Source organism: Eleutherodactylus coqui, chromosome 11 (genome assembly GCF_035609145.1).
Source record: "Eleutherodactylus coqui strain aEleCoq1 chromosome 11, aEleCoq1.hap1, whole genome shotgun sequence".
In the NCBI taxonomy this organism is placed as follows: Eukaryota; Metazoa; Chordata; class Amphibia; order Anura; family Eleutherodactylidae; genus Eleutherodactylus; species Eleutherodactylus coqui.
This window is the reverse complement of record NC_089847.1, coordinates 113,951,144-113,971,679: the sequence shown is the minus strand read 5'-3', so window position 1 is coordinate 113,971,679 and position 20,536 is coordinate 113,951,144. Positions and strand designations below refer to the sequence as shown.

Genomic DNA, 20,536 nt, shown 5'->3' with positions numbered 1-20,536 from the left:
AACTGATACGATGCTGAGTCCCATAGCGAGCTTGATGTTTATGAGAACCTGCAGCATGTGTGACAATGAACTGTATTGCCCAAGCTTCAAGGCTATGGAAACCGCTGTGCATGAAAAATCAATACACACATATCTTACTAAGCCCCTGCAAAACAAAATTATTCACTTATCTATTTTTTACATTGAGTTTTCCTTCTTATGCATTTAGAAAGTCTTGTACTTTCTAAGTTTCTGGCTCATGGGCATACCTAGCACTGATCAGCTGTTCTCTCTCATGAATGCCCCCCCTCCCCTCTCCTCTCCTCTTTCAGAAGCTGTGTAGCATAACCACACCCACTCAATACTACACAGCTATCTCATTCTTTTTCTCAGTAGATGCTTGTGGTTGCTCCTCGCTGTTGATAAGAGCGAAAAATTCACCCAGAGTGAATTACATACCTCTGTAATAGTAGCTTTCTCTGGTCTTTTTCCTCCTGATCTTCACCATTCCCAACACTGTTATACAGCCCTCTGTAATAGCTCAGTGGAAAGGCAGTGCTTGCTCATTCACAGGGATCAAACTAAGGGAGTTTGTACATATCCTTTATGAGTGGTTGTATGAGAGAAAAAAGTTTTCTAGGTTCAGCAATGTCAGATGTCATCCCTGTTGCTTCTCTTACCCTCTCGCAATGCATAGCAATGTCAAAGACACTCTGAATAAGTATTTTGAGTATTTACAGATAGACTTTTGAAAACTTGTAACCCCCTAAAAAGGGTGTTTCTGTCTAATAAAATATCATTAGGATATGTCATCGCTTTATGATTAGTGGAGGTCCGACCAGTCACAGTGCCCGGTTCCCTTGCACAGCAGGTGACTGGGTGCTGGTGTGGAGGGAAAGACTGTGCAGCAACCACAACACTAAATCAGTGTTAATATCAGTGGGAGTTTCAGAGGTCAGTCATAAAGTGATGATATCCTAACAGTATACCATTACTGTAACAAATGGGAATAGTCCTTTAACATGGTGTTCCCTATAGAGTAAGCAGAGGCATACTGAATGGCTCAAATCACCTCTAGCAGGAACACAAGGGATACTGCCCAAGATAAGATTAGCAGACCCTTTAGGTATATTTCCTCAGCACAGTCTGGTCCATTGAGGAATTGAAACTGAGCAATTCACCTTGTATAGGGATGAGTTGCAATTCACCTGCACTTTATTGTAGAAGGCACTGTGCAGCTTTATATAATGCATGCAACCCCTTTCTACTACTGATCAATGGGGGTTCCAAGGATTTGATGCCAAGAATAATGTTGTACATGGTGCTGTTGTCAAAAATACCTGATGGAAAACCCAATGGAACCCCAAACACACATGTAACTAAAGCCTAAGCCACAATGCTTGTAGACCGATAGAGACCGTCCAGTGGAGAATGAGGGCCATCTGAGTTGAAGAACTTATCTTTGCTGACAGTTGGGGACTGACCTCAAGGACTTACACTTCTAGTGGGCACTGTTTTAGGTACCTATGACCATAGATAAAGAAGCTGTTCAAGGGAAAGCCCTATCTGTATTAGTACCTGCCTACTTCCTATTATCAGGATTGCTTTAACCATAGGCCAAATGGTGAATCTGTGCCAGGCCTTCTAACAATAGCACCAATTTCAAAGTTGAACGTTACATATAGCAGAGCAGAAGCATTGAATCCCCTGGCCTCAGGAGGCCTCACTCACTTCTGACTGAATCTTGTCATGCTACAGCTTCAGAAGTGGAAACTTCTTCTACTTGGCAAAGATGCTCTCCAATAGTGCATCGAGGCACTAAAGCTGCATGGGGTATAAAAAGAGGCACAATGACCACATACAATATAAAAGGATGCCTTATTAATGTGTAGAGAATAAACAGGAACTAGTTGGGGCACTTCTTCTCTGACACTATTGTTTTTAAGGGTACTATGGAGTCATGGCTGGCAGAAGTCATAGTGGTCGGGGCCAGATGGAGAAGAAAAGGGAGAATTAATTGCTCCAATCTGAGAAAACGTTAGATGTGAAACAAAAGCTTTCCCATTAACTTTTTAAAATATCAACTCTATAAATGAGTGGATCTTAGAATATATTCACACACAGTATTCTATGGCTTTAAAATGCAGAATTCTACTGAAGTTTAGCAGTAGCTGGGCAATAAACATGGCAAAATGACTACATCTGAAAATATTGTACCTTTATGACCTTCAACTGAGTATGTAGATTTCTTTAGACAACTTACAGTGATCATGAAAACTTTGCACCAAGACCACCAAGGTGTTAAAACAGCCCTGCCTATTATGCTGATGTTAGCAATTTCAATGAGTGACGTGTCTGAAGATGTAGACAGGAGCCCATGAGGGGTTGAATTAGGCTAATAAGCCTAAAGATATAGATTCCAATGTCTCCAAGGACAGAATAATTAGAGAACAACCTCTGTGTCTTAATTCCTTGATGCTGTTGCTGCCGCACAATATTCTATACCCCTCTAGTGTAGTGTAAAAGTGAACAACGGACAGGAAATAATTGCTATACTTTAGTTAAAATGTACAAATCATTCTAAGCTCCTCGGTATAGTGTTCTTTATACAGTTTTTACCCTGTGGCGAACACAACAGTAGAAAAAAATGTATTTTTCTGTCTGCTGCAAAAATGAAGGCAATCAGGAACCATGGGAAGTCTGGCTCATCTCCAGTTAGTGTGCATCTCAAGACCTCAGAGATGTGGATCATTTGTTCGCAAGTGCAGCCAACAGTAGGAGCTTAGACCCGTATTAGCCTTTCATACAAGCCAGACGCATCAATATGGCAAAAACCTCCTCTGCTCCCAATGACTATCTTCCTTCCACTTCCTAAATACAGCCATAAGCACAAAATCTCTGGGCCTAAGGATTTATCAAAAAGTTTACGCCTAACTCCATATAGACTGATCACAGAACTTGTGATGTGAACAGAAAATATTAATCTAAAGACATTCCCCCGACAGAAAACGGTTTTGTACAATTGAACTTTTGCTGGATGGAAGTACAATAAAGCTAAAATTCAAAATTTGTTCATTAACACATGTAGTGATTAGAGATGAGCGAACGTACTCGGTAAGGCCGATTTCGCAATCAAGCACCTCGATTTTCGAGTACTTCACTACTCGGGTGAAAAAATTCGGGGGGCGCCGTGGGTGAGCGGGGGGTTGCAGAGGGGAGTGGGGGGGGGGGGGGGAGAGAGAGCTCCCCCCTGTTCCGCGCTGCTACCCCGCACTCCACCACGCCACGCCCCGCCCCGCGGCGACCCCCGAATCTTTTCACCCGAGTAGTGAAGTACTTGAAAATCGCGGTGCTCGATTGCGAAATCGGCCTTACCGAGTACGTTCGCTCATCTCTAGTAGTGATCCAAAATTTATGATTAAAATATCTTTAATTTGGAACCCATGCATTATGGAAAATTGCTCAAACATTCATTCAATCTGGCAATTTTATCCTCTACACCAGTAGATTCCAACCAGCGGTTCGGGAGCCACATGTGGCTTGTAATCCGGTGATCTTTGGCTCACCATAGAAGTTCTGAGTTCTAGTTAAAGAGGTTTTCCAGAACTTAAAAAATGTTAAAAAGTCTTAAAATCAATAAAAATTGAATACTCACCTATTCTGGGTGCTTCCAGTCCGGCATTGCAGCCCCACCATATGGGACCTGGAAGAAGCGGTGGGTGGTCACGTGCAATTCATTGTGCATGTGATTGCTTAGCCATTCACAAGCAGCTATAGAAGAATCACTGCTGATGTCTATTGGAACTTGCTGCGTATTTTGGCAAATAATAGGGCAGGGTCTATTGGCGTATAAATTAATGACCAAAAACGGTCACGTATGTGCTATTTTTCCTGGTGCAGTTTTATTGCATGTCAGAAAATCGTTCATCTGAATGAATACATTGTAATATAATGCTTCACATGGTCACGTTTTTTGGGCGATTTGTTTTTTTTTATGCAGCTAAATACCTGCATAAATACAGTCATCTGAATACGTCCTTAGGCCTCGGTCAGACGGGCGTTTTTTCGTGCGATTTGCGCATGCGATCTACGCATATATAGAACCATTGCTTCACAATGGGATCGGTCACATGGACGCTTTTTATGCGGATGTCCGATAAATTATAGGACACGAGGAATCGCAGATCGCGCCTATCTGCGTTCTGCGATTCCTTGTGTTCTATATATGCGCTCAATGGGGCCGGCGGCAGCAGCGCTGACCCCATTGAGTACATATACTACAGAAATCATTCTCCTCTGCCACAGCTGTAACAGCTGTGGCAGAGAAGAACGATGTTCGCCCATTGAATTTAATGGAGCAGGCAATACAGCTATTGAATGACAGCTGAGAGCTGCCCTTGATTGGTCCCTGCGCTCAGCCAATCAGAGGCAGCACTCACTCACCCATTCATGAATTCATGAATGGGTGAGAGCTGCCTCTGATTGGTGAGGGCTGTGACCAATTAGAGGCAGCCCATTCAGCAGGCGGGGATTTTAAATCCCCGGCTGCTGAATACTACACAGAGCAGTTCAGGAGAACTGCCGGCCAGCTGCGGCAGAACTCCGGCTGCTGGGACAAGGTGAGTATATATATTTTTTTAATTTTTACACATTTTAGGATGATTTTAAGGGAAGGGCTTATATTTTTAAGCCCTTCCCGAAAATTCATCCCTCGCTCGCCGGCAGCCCATTGCTTTCAATGGAGTCGGCTGTATTGCCGGCTCCATTGAATTCAATGGGCGAACATCGTTCTTCTCTGCCACAGCTGTTACAGCTGTGGCAGAGGAGAATGATCTTTGTAGTATATGTTCTCAATGGGGTCGGCGCTGCTGCCGCCGGCCCCATTGAGCGCATATATAAAACACAAAGAATCGCAGATCGGCGCAATCTGCAATTCCTCATGTCTGGCCCGTTTCGCCAAAAACGCTGCTAGCTGCAGATTTTTCGGCGAATTGTCAACCCTGGTCACACGATTTGCGGATGCGCATCCATCATGCGATCCGTAAATCGCAGCAAAAAACGGTCGTCTGACCGAGGCCTTAGGGTGAATATTCAAAATTGCAATTAGATCACCCCATAGCTGTATTTTTTCCCCCCCGGTTTGATAATTGGTCTTGTAAGTAAAACCCACCCTTAGTTAAGTTGGTCGTACTCTTCTGCACCCACTTTAGTTCACCTATGTTCTACTTATACACAGATGCCCATATGATCACATGCACTGACAATTTACATTATTGCAGACGTATCCTAGCCATGAAGGAAAGAATGGTGTTGGTCAGCAGCACTCACCACGCTTCTACTCCAAACAGGAAAGGAATGGTGCACGCCTTTAAAGGGACTGGATCCCAAATCCCAGAAAGTCAAGTTGCAAAGATGGGTGTAAAAGGCAGCACTCAGGTCCAGCGATTATAGTAAAAATGTATTCTTTATTGGACCCATGGTCCAAGCGTCAGCGTCAGCGACGTGACGTTTCAACCCTCAGCAGGGTTTTTTTCAAGCCTATCCTAGCCATGAAACATGCCAATTTGGCATCAGCAAATGTGTGCAAATACAGGATTTTCTGTCTTTCTTCCATTTTTTTGTGGCTTCTGGCCATCACTAAAAGTTGAAAGTGGCTTGTAAGGTAAAAAAAAGGTTTAAAACCTCTTCTGTATACCTTCTCCACCAATGGGAAGTGATGAAAACCATCATAGACTTCCCAAAAGAAATGTGCTGTAGTATTATTTAGTAGAAGACAGATGGTCACCCATCAGTGATCACATCAAACTAACTTGGGGCTTTAGAAACCTACAGATAGATGTGCACATAATTACCTTACCACAAAGGACTTCAGTTTGGTACCAATTGGGTTTAGGGCTACTCCTGAGGGCAGCACTTGGGGTCCCCTGGTTTTCACCTAGAGGTCAAAATCCCAAGGGTAGTTTCGGTAGTGTGGCAGCTAACACAAACAGGTCAGGGGAGCCATAGTGTAGTACCAGAGGAGCAAATAGGGTTGGGGTCAATATTCAAAGATGAGGTCAGGACAGGTGAAGATATTGTGTAATGATGAGACTAGTCGAGCAGGTAACATATAGGTATAACATGGTCCAAGTATAAGCTGAGGTCAGGAATTGAGAAAATGGGAAAGCTGGGTGCAACAGGCACAGGTTAAACTAGGAGTCAGCCAGAATGCAAAAGTACCTTTGCAGAACCATATGGACCCAACTGTTCAAATAACCTTGAGTGGGAGGAAGGTGCCTTAAATAACCTGGGAACCATCCAGATTGGCTGGAAGCAAGAAAACTGGGCACACGCGCTGGCCCTTTAAGAGGAGGGCCAGCTGTACATATGGGTTGCAATGAGAGGATGACAGCTTGTATGGCATTGCTACACAGGACAAGGGGATGTGACAATGGTTACAAGTCACGACCTATGCAAGGAGGGGGTAGGACACGCCATCGGAAGGTTACATCTTTTGGGTTATAAGCACTGGACCCTCACTGATGCACTGAACCAATGGATCCCAGTGGTTTTCTCAGCATGCACATGTTCTCAATAAGAGCTGCAACTATCCTTATACTGTACATTCCCTGCAGACAATATCCCTGTATAGATAATATACAGTAGTACTGCATGCCAGCCATTCAAATTAATGTAATGAATGGACTGTCTGGGTTCCCCAAGGCAAAGCTGTTTCTTTGTTTGCAGCTCGCCTCTAGGGTTAATACAGAGGGTCACTAGTAGAACATATGCAATATTGTAGGGGTTTGCACTGATGAGACAATTTCTTTACAGATATAGCAAATGTTAACTTGACATAATAAAGTTTCCGTAAAGTTTAACTTGACTTTTTAAACTTTTTATTTCTCATGTTAAAGGGATTGCGCCAGGATGGCATCCCCTTTTCTTATGCCCTTTTAGGGCAAATAAATGCTATAGAGTGTGGACCGTGCTTGGGACTCTCCTTATGACCCATTATAAAGAGCTGCTCAGTAGTGAACGGTCATCTTTTAATACTGTACTACATTTCCCTTCCCTGCAATGACCAGTATAAGTAGCTGGCTGTGGCTACCCCTGGCAAAATCATCTAATTGCTTGGGATGCTAGAAGTGGGACTTGGAGCAATCAGTTGTTTTCTTCAACCCCAATATTCTGGAAGGAGTCATGTATCTAGGCATAATCCCCTTAGGGTATGGTTATGTGTTGGGGAAATGCTGTGGAATTTCGTGAATGGAAAATTCTGCAGCAAATTCTGCATCAAAAACAGTCAAAATCAACATTGGTGCGGATTTTGACCTGAAATCAGCTACATATCTGCAGCTGATTTCGGAAGATACCACACTCCCCTCCCATCCGAAGTCTTCTGAAATCAGCCGCTGATCTAGAGTCAAAGGCTACATCAATGGTGCAAATATATCCCAAAAGAGAACCCATCAGCATGTTTGAGCCCCATAAACTATAAAATGGGTCTCAAAGCTTAGGGAATGAGAAATCCAAGGAGCTACTTTTTATCATCACCGGATCTGCCATTATTCCCCCAAAATATCAGCCGCACTTACCGATCAGCTCTCTGTTGTGGGGTCCGTCCATGCTCTATGATGTCCATATGCCTTAATAGGGCATATGGACAGCGATGCCACGTTGGCACAACTCACTAAAATGTGATGTAATCTATTTTCGCCATAAAATATATGATTAACTAGAAAAGGAATCTGATTGATATTATATGACTAATAGCTACCTGAAAATAGTCTAAAGATGAAGAAGAGCCAGATGAGGAGGTACGAGTGATGAGCGGTTCATCAGTATTACATCCTAGCAGTAACATAAGAACATAATCCACTATATGCTGAGTGTATTTTTATACATCCTATTGATTAAGCGAGCTGATGCAATAAAAGGTAATTAAATCAGCCAGTCTCCTCTATTGCCCATGAATGCTTATTCACATACTATTAGAGATGAGCGAACGTACTCGTAATGAGTACTTACGCACCTGAGTACCGCCATTTTCGAGTACTTCTGTACTCGCGCGTAAGGATTCGGGGGGCGCCGGGGGGCGGGGAGAGGCGCGGCGGTGCGGGGGGTAGCAGCGGGGAACAGGGGGGAGCCCTCTCTCCCTCTCCCCCCCACTCCCCGCCGCAACCCCCCGCGCCGCCACGGCGCCCCCCGAATTTTTTCGCCCGAGTACGGAAGTACTCGAAAATCGCGGTACTCGGGCGAAAAAGGGGCGGGGCCGAGCACGTTCGCTCATCTCTACATACTATGATACAGCTATTATTCCCAATGTATCATCCAATGCAGAACTAATTCATGGGAGGTTGGGAGGAGGGCGATACTTGACCTCGTAGAAAACATGAAGAAATGCAGAGGTTGAACGTTGTCCTATACACAAATACACACATTTATGGCATGTAGAGTTCTAGGAAACGTTAACTTGACATTTAAACGACAACTTAAAGGGATATTCTGTGACTTTTACTCTCCTTAGGATAGGTCATGAAATCATTGATCGGCAGGGATCCCTGCCGATCAGTTGATTGTCCGATTCGCTGTCAGTGCAGTGTGCTGGACATCGTCATCCATGGTCTGGGCTGGAAGAGTAATAGACAGCTTCACCCCCATTTAAATCAATGGACACGATGCCACGTATCACACTTCCGGCTGTGAGTGAGGAGCAGGAAGAGTAATAGGGGCCATCACTGTCGTTAATTTCAACTGGAGTAAAGCCATCTATTACACTTCCTGCCCAGACTACTAATGACGACGCCTGGCCTGCTACACTAATAGTAGACCGGACAATCAGCAGGGATCCCGAGTGGCGGATTCCCACCAATCAACTATTGATGACTCATCCTAAGGATAGATCATCAGTAGTAATGGCCCCAGACAGAGGCGTAACTTGAAGCTCCCGGGCCCCGATGCAAAACTTGTAACAGGGCCCCCAACTATAATGCTTTACTCATAGTACTTGGCTCCCTATATGGAGAAGAGAGGCCTTATGGGCCCCCTAAGGCTCCTGGGCCCGGGTGCAACCGCACCCCCTGCATCCTCTATAGTTACGCCCCTGGTCCCAGAATACTTCTTTAACTATAATGTACTACAGTACTGTAAGTTGAGCTATCATGATGCATCGGTCATGTTAACAATTGCTAAATCTGTATCCTACCATTAGTATCATGCATATAGAATTTGCCAGTAAACCTCTGTTTGCATTACACATCTATTAAGTCAAATGTGCTGTAAAGGAATTTCATAATCTGTAAAATTTCATAACCTGTAGATCCTATTTAGCAGCAATCTCATCTACTAAGTGTTTTCTATAGCTGCAAATTTGAAGCAAATTTGTACAATATTGCGGAGGAATTTTGGACCATTCTTCTCTGCAAATGTATTTCAGTTCATTAATATTTCTGGGATGCCTTGCATGCATGGCTCTTTTTAGGTCATGTCACATAAACTCTATAGGATTAAGGTTAGGAATTATCTATCAATCTATCCATCTATCTATGGCCGCCGGCAGACGGGCGGAAATTCCATGGCGGGATCTTCCGCGGAATTTCCGGCCTTGGAAGCTGCCATAGGATTGCTTTAGCAAACGCAATCCTCGGCGAGCCCCGCACAGAAACGTCACTCACCAGCCGCCGGCTCTGGTCTGTGCATGCATCGGCCAGCACATGAAAGATCCGGAGCTGCGGGGCGCGGGTGAGTACGCGCTGCGCTCTGCAGGCGCTCGGGTCGGGTCCCGCGGCGAGAATTCTCGCTGCCGCATCCGACCCGGCCGTCTGCAGGCGGCCTATGTCTTATATAGAGTTGCAAAAAAAGACCTTCTGCATTGATTATTAATAAAATGTGGCCTGATTGTTATGAAGGTCACAATTATTGAGAAATGCAATTTAACTTAACTAATAACACATAAACAATTGTATCGTTCATGTCTTATTGAGCGTAATGAGGAAACATCTACGGTGCAAGGAGAAAAAGTAAGTGAACCCTTAAACGTAATAACCTATAGATCCTGTTTAGTAATAATCTCTTCCACCTAGAACCGCAGATAAGGTTGTCACAACATTAGGGCTCTTTTACACGACCGTATGCCTTTTTGCGTTCTCTTATTCGCGCCGTAAATTTGCACGATGGATGATTTTCCACAATCAACTCCCGTTCTTAATTACTGTTTTCTCGTCTATTCACATGTCCGTGAGTGACGTTTTAAGCAAATAAATACATCACACCCCAGAAAACCCTTACTCAGCATACATCCTTGGGATGCCTTCAAATGCCTACATAGAAGCACCTGTAAGCTATTCACAGCGTTAGATGCTGCCTCCCCCTCCCTTCTTTTTTCCGCCGTGTTTCGGTCACATGTGTTCTATTTTTAACAGTGCAACGTGTTTACGCGATGTATATTCACCCGTCTAAACGAATGCATTGGAAACCAATGCCTCAGATGGTCGCGTATATCAGTCGGCCGTAGATGTGCTCATGTGAATAAACCGTCAAGGAGGAATTTTGAAATATTCTGCACTGCAAATGTTTTTTCAGTTCAACAATATTTCTGGGATGCCTTGTGTGCACCAACTTTTATTCAGGGCTTGCCACAGCATCTCTATAGGGTTATGGTTGGGACTCTGACTTGGATATTACGAAACATGAATCTTCTTTTTCAAGCTTTCTTAGTCTATCTATCTGTCTGTCTGTCTGTCTGTCTGTCTGTCCGTCCGTCCGTATCTATCTATCTCATATCAATCTATCTATCTATCTCATATCAATCTATCTCATATCTATTTATCTATCTATCTATCTATCTATCTATCTATCTATCTATCTATCATCTATCTATCTATCTATCTATCTCATATCTATCTATCTATCTATCTATCTATCTCATATCTATCTATCTCATATCTATCTATCTATCTATCTCATATCTATCTATCTATCTCATATCTATCTATCTCATATCTATCTATCTATCTATCTCATATCAATCTATCTCATATCTATTTATCTATCTATCTATCTATCTATCTATCTATCTATCTATCTATCTATCATCTATCTATCTATCTATCTATCTATCTCATATCTATCTATTTATCTATCTCATATCTATCTATCTATCTCATATCTATCTATCTATCTCATATCTATCTATCTCATATCTATCTATCTATCTATCTATCTATCTATCTATCTCATATCTATCAATCTATCTCATATCTATCTATCTATCTATCTCATATCTATCTATCTATCTATCTCCTATCTATCTCCTATCTATCTTTCCATCTATCTACCTATCTATCTCATATCTATCTATCTATCTATCTATCTATCTATCTATCTATCTATCTATCTATCTATCTATCTACCTATCTCATATCTATCTATCTATCTATCTATCTATCTATCTATCTATCTATCTCATATCTATCTATCTATCTCATATCTATCTATTCATCCATCAATCCATCCATCCATCTATCTATCTATCCTTCCATCCATCCATCCCATCCTGTTATGATGTTTAGTTGGTATTTTCCTGGAGCAGATTGTCCATTTCTCATTCCGCATATACATTTGACATATCATCTCCCTCTTGCTTAAACCATTATAATACAGTATAAGATTTAGCACCAGCCATTACAAATGAAAGCACTCGAAGCATCACTGGATGAGCAAAGGCAGACGAGCTAAGCAGGGCCCGGCAAATCCATCCATGCTTTTCATTTGTATACACTTCTGTGATAGCACAAACACTATTAAGAGCTTACTGGATTTTTCGACAAGAGGTGGAGTGACCCAGATTTATCTTGGAAGCTATTAGAATCACAGAGATGTCTATCGCTGGCCATAAATCTAGCACAGAATACTGTTAATAAATGCTGCATGCTCAATAATGTATAGATACATCAATCAGACGACTGCATGTATTTAATGTGTCAAGCCGAGACGTCCTCAGCCGGTAAAGAAGATTGTCGCTATTAACACATCATATATTCAATAAATCCATTTTTTACCTCTTCTAAGGAGTAAAACCCATATACAAAAGATGTCTAAAATTGCTATTGCACCTGCTAATCTTTGGTATAGACCTGCAGTGAAAGTGTTAAATTCCTCATAGCTTGAATTTTAGTCAAAGATGCATTCGGGTTAGGTTCCAAGGGGTTAATAAAGACTGATATCTCTGAGTAAAGGAGACAAAAATGGGGGTGCATGGTACAACCTTCCCGATAGAAACGGGTTCAAAGGGAGGAGAATTAAACCCGAATTACATATAAAACCACAATAGACGCGTTTCGGAGCATAAGTCCCATCCTCAGTAATGCTGGGGCTGAATGGTGCTGCTGAGCTGTGCACCTGTAGTAGTAGAGAAGGAGGTGGAGCTAAGCAGCACCGTTTAGCCACAGCGATACAATCTGCAGCATTACTGAGGATGGACTTATGCCCTAAAACGCGTCTCTGCTTGTTTCATTACATTCAATAGACAAGAGATTTCAACTACGTTGTATGATCCTGGGGTGATGCCCATTTTTTTCTCTGGCAATAAGAACCACCTTTCATGTGCTATGTAAGGGCAAGATAATTGATGGAACAATAGTATCATTCTATTAGTTACAGTCTATCTATTTATCCTTCAACTTAATAACCTGTAGATCCCATTTAATGCCAATCACCTCCACTAAATGTTGCCTGTAGCTGCAAATTTGCAGCAATGTTGCACAAAGTTGAGGAAGAATTTTTGATCATTCTTCCCTGCAAATGTGTTTTAGTTCATCAGTATTTCTGGGATGCCTTGCACACATAGGTCTCTTCAGGTGACATTTAATTCTCCTTCCAGTGAGTCTGTTTTCATCTGGAAGGCTGGACTGCTCAGCCGTATTTTTGTCTCCTTTCCTCATTAGGCCCATCTTCCACAGTGGTGGCGTAACTTTGGACTGTCAACTCCTCCCAACACCTATACAGTTATTCCTGCCACCAAATTACCTTATCTCTTTCAGGGCATAGATAACCAATTGAGGGGCTCTCCGCCCTTTTTACATCAATTCTGATATCTCTGAGTGATACTTTCTAATGCCCAGCGGATTTGCCAGTTTCTTTACTTTAGAAAACTCATTTCCAATACTCTGTTAGGGAATTCTGAGTTAATACTGGCTGTGGTGAGAGACCCCTTTAGGACCCTCATATATTAATCAGAGCATTTCTTGCACTGCACAGACATCCTATGGTGTAATACTTAATTTCCCCTGCGGTGGTGCTGCAGGAAAATTTTACGCTTTTTGCACCAACCATAAACATCATATATAATGTGCAGGCACGCATTAACATAATACAGCGGCAGTTAAAAGCCAGATGTCATTTTAGGATTATGTTCCAGGTCTAAGCACCACTCACGTGATTGAAGGGAGGAAAAATATACATTAAAGAGGATCCGTCCAATCCTGAAATGCATCAATAAATTGACAGCTCGGCTTTACCGTTCCTGTGTCCTTGCACACTCCCAACACTCTTCAGTCGGTGTTAAGTGTGAGACTGTCTACAGTAGGGGTAATAATCACTGCCTCCCCTGCTTATAATGTTGTACACTCATTGATAAAATAACTTGGCATGCAGTACAGTTGTGGCCTGATTACGGGTCCCTTCACCAGAGGCTGTAAAACTGCTTCCCATGTTGCCCTATATAAAGGCTCTCAGAGGCTACTTTTGTGTAGTTGACCTCTTGTTGAGAGATCGTTGACCACTAGACGCCTCTACGAAGCACTTGAAGACATTTTGCCCAGTTAATAGACTTTGAGAGGGAACGCATCATTGGAATGAGAGAAGTATGATATTCTGACCTTAACACTCCAACGTGGTCGCCTTAGTTTGCAGTGGAGTTGTGAATGGGAAACCTAGACTGCCACGGACTGGAACTGTATCGGCTTTAGTCACAATTCTGGGTTTTGTTTTGGAACCAATGATGGTTGGTCATTTTGAGGCTAACTTCATACGGGCGAGTGCGATATCGGGCTGTGAATTGATGACCCAATATTGCCTTTACTATCCATGTGAAAACCTCAGGTTCGCGAGGCATTTTCAGGGATGAAGGGAATCCCCACCACGGCTGTCACGGTCACGGTAGAGGGTCGTGGAGTTCTCCCATTGCTTTCAATACAGCTGACGATGCGAGATCCCACAGCTAGATAGAACATGCTGAGATTTGTTTCTCACATACCCTGTTTCCCTGAAAATAAGACATACCCTAAAAAAAAGACATAGCATGATTTTCCAAAATTTTTGAGAATGCAAAATGATTTTTCAGGCTTTTTGAGGATGCTTGAAATATAAGCCCTACTCCAAAATTAAGCCCTGCTAACAGTTAATTTAAAAAGTCAATTTACATAGTGTCCAGGCAGCTATACATGTAAAAAAGTTAAACCTTTTTGAACAAAAATTAATATAAGACACTGTCTTATTTTTGGGGAAACACGGTAGTATCACATCGCGGTGCCATGCAGGAAAAAATGTGCTCATGTGTATGACCCCATTCAAAAGAATAGGATTCATATTTATGCAAGATTTGTACATCTCGCAACGTACAAATCGCACGCAATTTTCTCACCGCTTGTAAAAGGTGGCCTGAGGCGTGTAAAATGTTATTTTTCCATCAGCGGACCTATGTAAGGGCTTAATTTTTGCAGGAAGAGTTATAGTTTTTATTGGTACCATTTTGAGGTACGGGTGACTTCTAGATGACTTATTGTTATGTTTTTTGGGACGCAAACAAAAGTAAAGTAGCAATTTCGGTATAACTTTGCAAAATTATTTTTACGACATTCACCGTGCGTTATAAACATCAAAATATTTTCATTGTCTACGTTGTTGCGAACGTGGCAATAACTATTAGGTGTAGCTTTCAAAAAAACTTTTTAGGTTTTTTATCCATCGTGGACAAAAAAAGAAAATTTTTTTAAACTGGATTTTTTTCCTTAAAATTAGAATTTATTGAACTTTTTTGACACAATTTTTTAGTCCCCCAAGGGAACTTGAAGATGCGATTGTTCAATTGCTAGGATAGTACACTGCATTACTCATGTAGTGCATTTTACTAAGCCTATGGCATCGGCCTATCAGACTCTGTGGGAGGTGGGGTTTAATAGACTGAGTCACATGATAAACATGGAGGCCTTTGTAAGGCTTTTAGCTGCCATGGGAACCCAATACTACCTTGTGATCGCATTGCAGGATGCCGATGGGTGACAGAAAGTGCCCCGTTCCCATGGCATCTGCTTAAATACTGCAGTTGCTATTGGTTGTTGCATGTCAGGGGTTAAACTGCCAGACTCTGAGGTTTCTCCATTCCTGGCTGGCAGTTAGAGCAGGAGTCTGGCTGTCAGTAGTCTGAGAAGACACTGCCTTAAAAAGACATATGTGCCGGTTTAAAGCCCATCAATGAAGTGGTCTAAGTGTTCAACTCCCATCTATGTCGAATAGATATAAAGATACCGTGCATCATAAGATTATTACCATTTTCAGAACATTTAAAGAGTATTTTATCCTTTAGATAGGAGAGGAGCCTGGATATACTTAAAGGAGTGTTCCACAAAATTGACTTTTATCATCTATGCACAGGAAAGGTGATAAAAAACTGATCAGTGAGGAGAGAAGGGGGGGCATCGATGAGACCCCCACAATGCTCATTCCAGTGAGAAGGAGATTAATCCTTTCCAATCCAATTTGTATCCTGGTTTTCCTAGGGGGCTTACTCTTTTTCTGCCATTATACAATGTCGCTATCTGCTGGCTAAGGCCAATACTGCATGAGGTGACACATTGGATAGGCTCCGACAGCAGAGAGGCTGGCAATATACAGTAAGAGAACCCCGACAGACGTCTTCCAACATCGGAGCTGTACAGCCTTAAATCATAATGTCTTCAGACGTCAGACAGTGGATTTGAAAGGGTTAAATGAAGGAGTGGTTTAGCATGTGTGGTGCCGTATCATTTTTCAGTGGGACATGACTTCGCCATTTCTGTCAGCCCCATTGAAATCTAATATAAAAAGGCCTACAGGCTTTTTCTTGCACCACACTTTGACCCCTTTGTGTGACCTTTGGTGGATGATTTTGGTGCCATTAGATTTGTGACATCCTCACCACCGCCGTAAAAACATATAATTTGAGTTTGATACATTGAGTGACCCGTCAGGCCAGGTCAACGTTCCTATGTTGAGTCTAGCGGCGCTGTTGTGCTTCAGGCACCAGCGCGGCTAGGGAGAGTCAAGCGTTGTTAAGCGACGTTCATATCAAGTGCTTACGAGTTTGACTGTTGCCATGTCCCCAAAATGTGGAAGGTCTGTGGTGGTCTCTTGGGATCTGTGGGGGTCTCAGTGATGACATCCCCACCAATTAGATTCTTATCACTTCTCATAGGGATAGGTGATTAAAAGTAGCCAAGGTGGAATGTTACTGTATCCATACTGCATGGGACGCTCTCATTTTAAGTTTAACTCGTGTTATAGGCCGAATACACATAGCCAGGTCAGATTCCACATGCGGGAACCCACAGCGGAATCCGACCCGGTGCCTGGATGGTGATCCCTGCGTACCTGTTCGCAGTGTCTTCATCTCTAATGCGGATGTGCCGGCCGGGTACAGCATAGTATAGATGGCGCTGTGCCGTTTCAGAGGCATTGACATCGATTCTGCAGCCCAACCGCAGTGACAGCTGTGGACAGGCAGCGAATCGCACAGCTTACATTGACTTCAATGGAAGCCGTCCGCGTGGAAATCGTGTTACAATAAGACATGCTGCGATTTTCCCTCTGCAAGCGGAAAATCGGTATTGATTTCCACTCGCGGACACGGAAAAGCGTTTTTGCATAGCATGTGTATGGACAATATTTGCTGCGGAATCCGGAGGCAGTCGCCCGCAATACAATTCCGCCACTGTGCATTGGGCCATATTCTTTGACCTGCTGATATTCTGCCTTTGGTTTACATAGGGACACATCCTATTGACATGGAGAATGTAATACCGAGTTGTTAATTTATTCATACATTTCCAAGAGGAATAACAGAGCAATGGCAAAATGCAGTTATATAAACGGCGCCCCGACATAACTGTGCGGAATGCAAGCACTGTACTTAATAAATCAAGCATCTTGGAAGAGTTGGTAGGCCTTTTTTAACAGTACAATTGATGCTACCGCCTGCCATTTACATGGATATGGTATAATATATGGTGTTTTTTCTTGTTTAATATCCTAGAAGATATATATTGTAAATCATTTGGGCTCTACTTTTTCTTGATTTTGTTATCGGCTGTGAACAAGAAGGATTCACCAACAATAAGCTGATCAAAATATGTCTCCCAGCTGAGACCCTTATTCAGGGCCACCATTAGGATGGAATAGGCGTTGGCCGCCACAACCTAGTAGTCATCCCTTTTAACTTGTGGTATGGGACCCACAGATCAACAGGCCACATTGTGTGGCAAATGGGGAAACATATTCCTTATACCAGGAAAGGATTATGCTATACCCCCATGTGTTCATCAAAAGTCAACAATGTGATCCAGAGGGAGGATGGGAGGTACAGAAGGCAACACAAAGATCTATGATCATATATCTGTATGGGCCTAGATATGTCAGATGCATGCCTCATTTCCAGTGATTAGGGCCAATCTGCTGAAAAATCTGGCATCAAGTGTTCAATTTCCCAGTAGCGACGCCACAGGGCAAATGTAGGATGATGCTCATTAAAGTAAATGGTCTGCCGGTTTGCATAAGGCAGTTGTCATCTTGTGATAACTGCTGTCTTCAGGAAGCTTTTGACTAAAGTTGCTTAAACATTTTAGATAGCAGACATGCGGCCAACAACTATCTCTTCAACACACATTCACTCTCAGTTCGGACGAGCATCCATGTGTTTTGAATGGGTAGAGGGAAGTAAGCCACTGGCAGACACCTCTGGCAGTGGCTTATCTCCCCTGAGAACAAAAGAATCATACAATTTGAAATCCAACATTGTGATTAGAGATGAGCGAGCATACTTGGTAAGGCGATATACTCGAGAGAGCATCGCCTTTTTAGAGTACCTGCTGGCTCGTCCCTGAAGATTCGGGGGGGGGGGGGGGCGAGGGGGTTGCATGCGGCGCGGGGCAGCGGGGAGGAGAGTGAGAGAGATCCCTTTCTCTCTCTCTCCCTCTTGATCCCCTCTGCAACCCCCCGCTCACCCCTGCACCCCCCCGAATCTTGAGGGATGAGCCAGCAGGTAAAAGGCGATGCTCTCTCGAGTATATCGCCCTACCGAGTATGCTCGCTCATCTCTAATTGTGATCCTTCTCCCTGACATCTGGGAGAGTTGTGAGGCCCCCTTATAAGATAATACATTAGATGGTTGGATGATCTCGCCTGGACAATTTAATGTATATGACTATCTTATAGCATCTTTCTGATTTAGGGACAAAATTATGTCCCAGGACCGGAGGGTGGGGGGTTATGTATTACTTGTAAATGATCTCGACTGTCCCTCTGTTTCACCAGTTCCAGGTGCCGTTCTCAGGTGACTAAGATGACTGCTGCCAATGTGTGATTAGGAAGTCTAAAGATGGTATTGGCTATCTTGGCCACCCAAAAACCACCAAAATGGGCAGAAAGCAGAAAGACTGCTGATAAGATCATCTACAGGTAACATATCCCCCGGGACAGAATTTTGTCCTAAAAGCAGAAGATTCCTTCAAGGTATGTCCTCTTCATAGGTCAACAAACATGACATCATCAGCTTTCACTTAGAAATATGAATGGCCAAAGGACATATAAATAAAGGACTAGAGATTTTTTGAAGAGGCTTTCTGACCCAGAAACACAGAAAGCTACGCCCATGCAGACAGGATCGTAAATATACTTTTTGCGGGACCACCAAAAAACAAAAACAGAAGCTTCCAGTTATTGCATCTCCAAGGTACAAAGTAGTAAGACGGACTACAGATATGGTGACGAAAGTGAATGACAAAAACAGCTTGGACATTTTTAGGACTCCGTTACTCACATTGGTGACGTGTTCGATGTCCCTCCAGATGTTACTTTCCCTGGGAAAATCTGCCAAATCTAAAAAATTATCCACTATGATCTGTCCAATGACGTCATGCCTTGAGAAACGGTCAAAATCATAAACAGAAAAGTGAAGTTTTCTGCTTGGCAACTCATTATAAGGGACAGGAAATAAAAAAACTTCATCAAACACCGGATTTAGTGTCTTCCGGTGGACTTTAGTCTGGTGTTTTGTTTTCCGATCTGGAAGCAAATAGATCTTCACATAAGGATCTGATGTTCCCGAGAAATCCTTCGCTGGCAGGCCAACTGCCTTATGAATCTTTACTATAAGTTTTTCCAAGTCACAGTCATATTTAATGATAAAATTGAGTTTCCCACAAGATTTACTATTGTTTCTCCGACCATCATCGGTCTCCACGGATCTTTGTTTGTACAGTTCAGGTTTGATACGACCAATTCCTGTTAGTTGTTCCTGTTTCTGAAATTGCTGGATGTTGAAATCAGGATTCGAGAGGTTCAGCTGTCTTCTGATGGAGTTATGTCTAAAGAGAAAAATAAGACAAATTATTGTTATTACGAGGCAAGTCTTAGGAGTGAATAAAAAAAACAAAAGGTCGGAGTAGTCATTTTTATATCTTGATTCCCATGATGTATGTCTTAATGAAATAGAGTGTATAGTAAAGTGGAAGCTTCGTAGGAATGACTAGATTGGGCTCTTCTTTATGCTGAAGGTTTTATTGCTCAGGACAGGAGGGTCTGGTGTTTGTTGCCCCTTCCACACCCCTTCTATGACACCTATGTTTGGGATTCTGCTTTCCTGCTCCATGCCGGGAGCAGGAAAGGTGAATCCCCACCGGCCGAATGGCTACATCTCTGGATGGAACCGAATAGCGCCAGATGGACCCCATTGTCTATAGTGGGGTCCGTCTGCTTTCCGCTCAGCTGCCCGGCTTTAAGACGGAAGAAAAAGCATTGCATGCAGCTCTTTTTCTTCCAGTATTTTGAGCCGATCCGCCTCGAACCGAAGCTTCTGATGCACATGTGAAACTGGCCTCAAGTAAGAAGAGTCCTGAGAGCCAGGCCAGACGCTTGGTGATGCAGAGACTGCTATTATATTGTGTTCTTCAAGCTGCTCACTTACTAAGACTGTCCCGATCTGTTTGATACTGTTCTATATGAGCCGTTCTCAATAACAGAGACTGTTCTGTGTTGTTAGATAAACACGTTTCTGGTTAAGCACTATGTTGAACCAATGGGCAGTTCTTGCCGCCTGGGCCCAGGCCAAGCATAATCGATGGGACTGAGGGTTTTTTAATAGCCTGTCAGTTGCTCACCGGAACTTGGCCTGCATAGAGCAGAGATATTCTGCTCCCACTCCGACTCCGGAGGTAAGACCCCAGTCCATAAACCCCCAGTGGCTGATGCCCCAAAAGGGGTGGATGACAGAGAACCAAACCTGCCACACTTGCAGAGATTCTGGGCATTCTGAAGAAAATGGAGT

General features: G+C 43.0%; 1 protein-coding gene across 1 annotated transcript in view; it reads right to left on the bottom strand.

The window, feature by feature from the left end:
• SYT9 (synaptotagmin 9) overlaps positions 1–20,536 on the bottom strand; it is a 174,053-nt gene that overhangs the window by 85,638 nt on the left and 67,879 nt on the right. Inside the window, exon 3 of the mRNA XM_066582262.1 lies at positions 19,031–19,577. Within this exon, the coding sequence (XP_066438359.1) occupies positions 19,031–19,577 (547 nt within the window). The remainder of the gene's footprint in view (positions 1–19,030; positions 19,578–20,536) is intronic.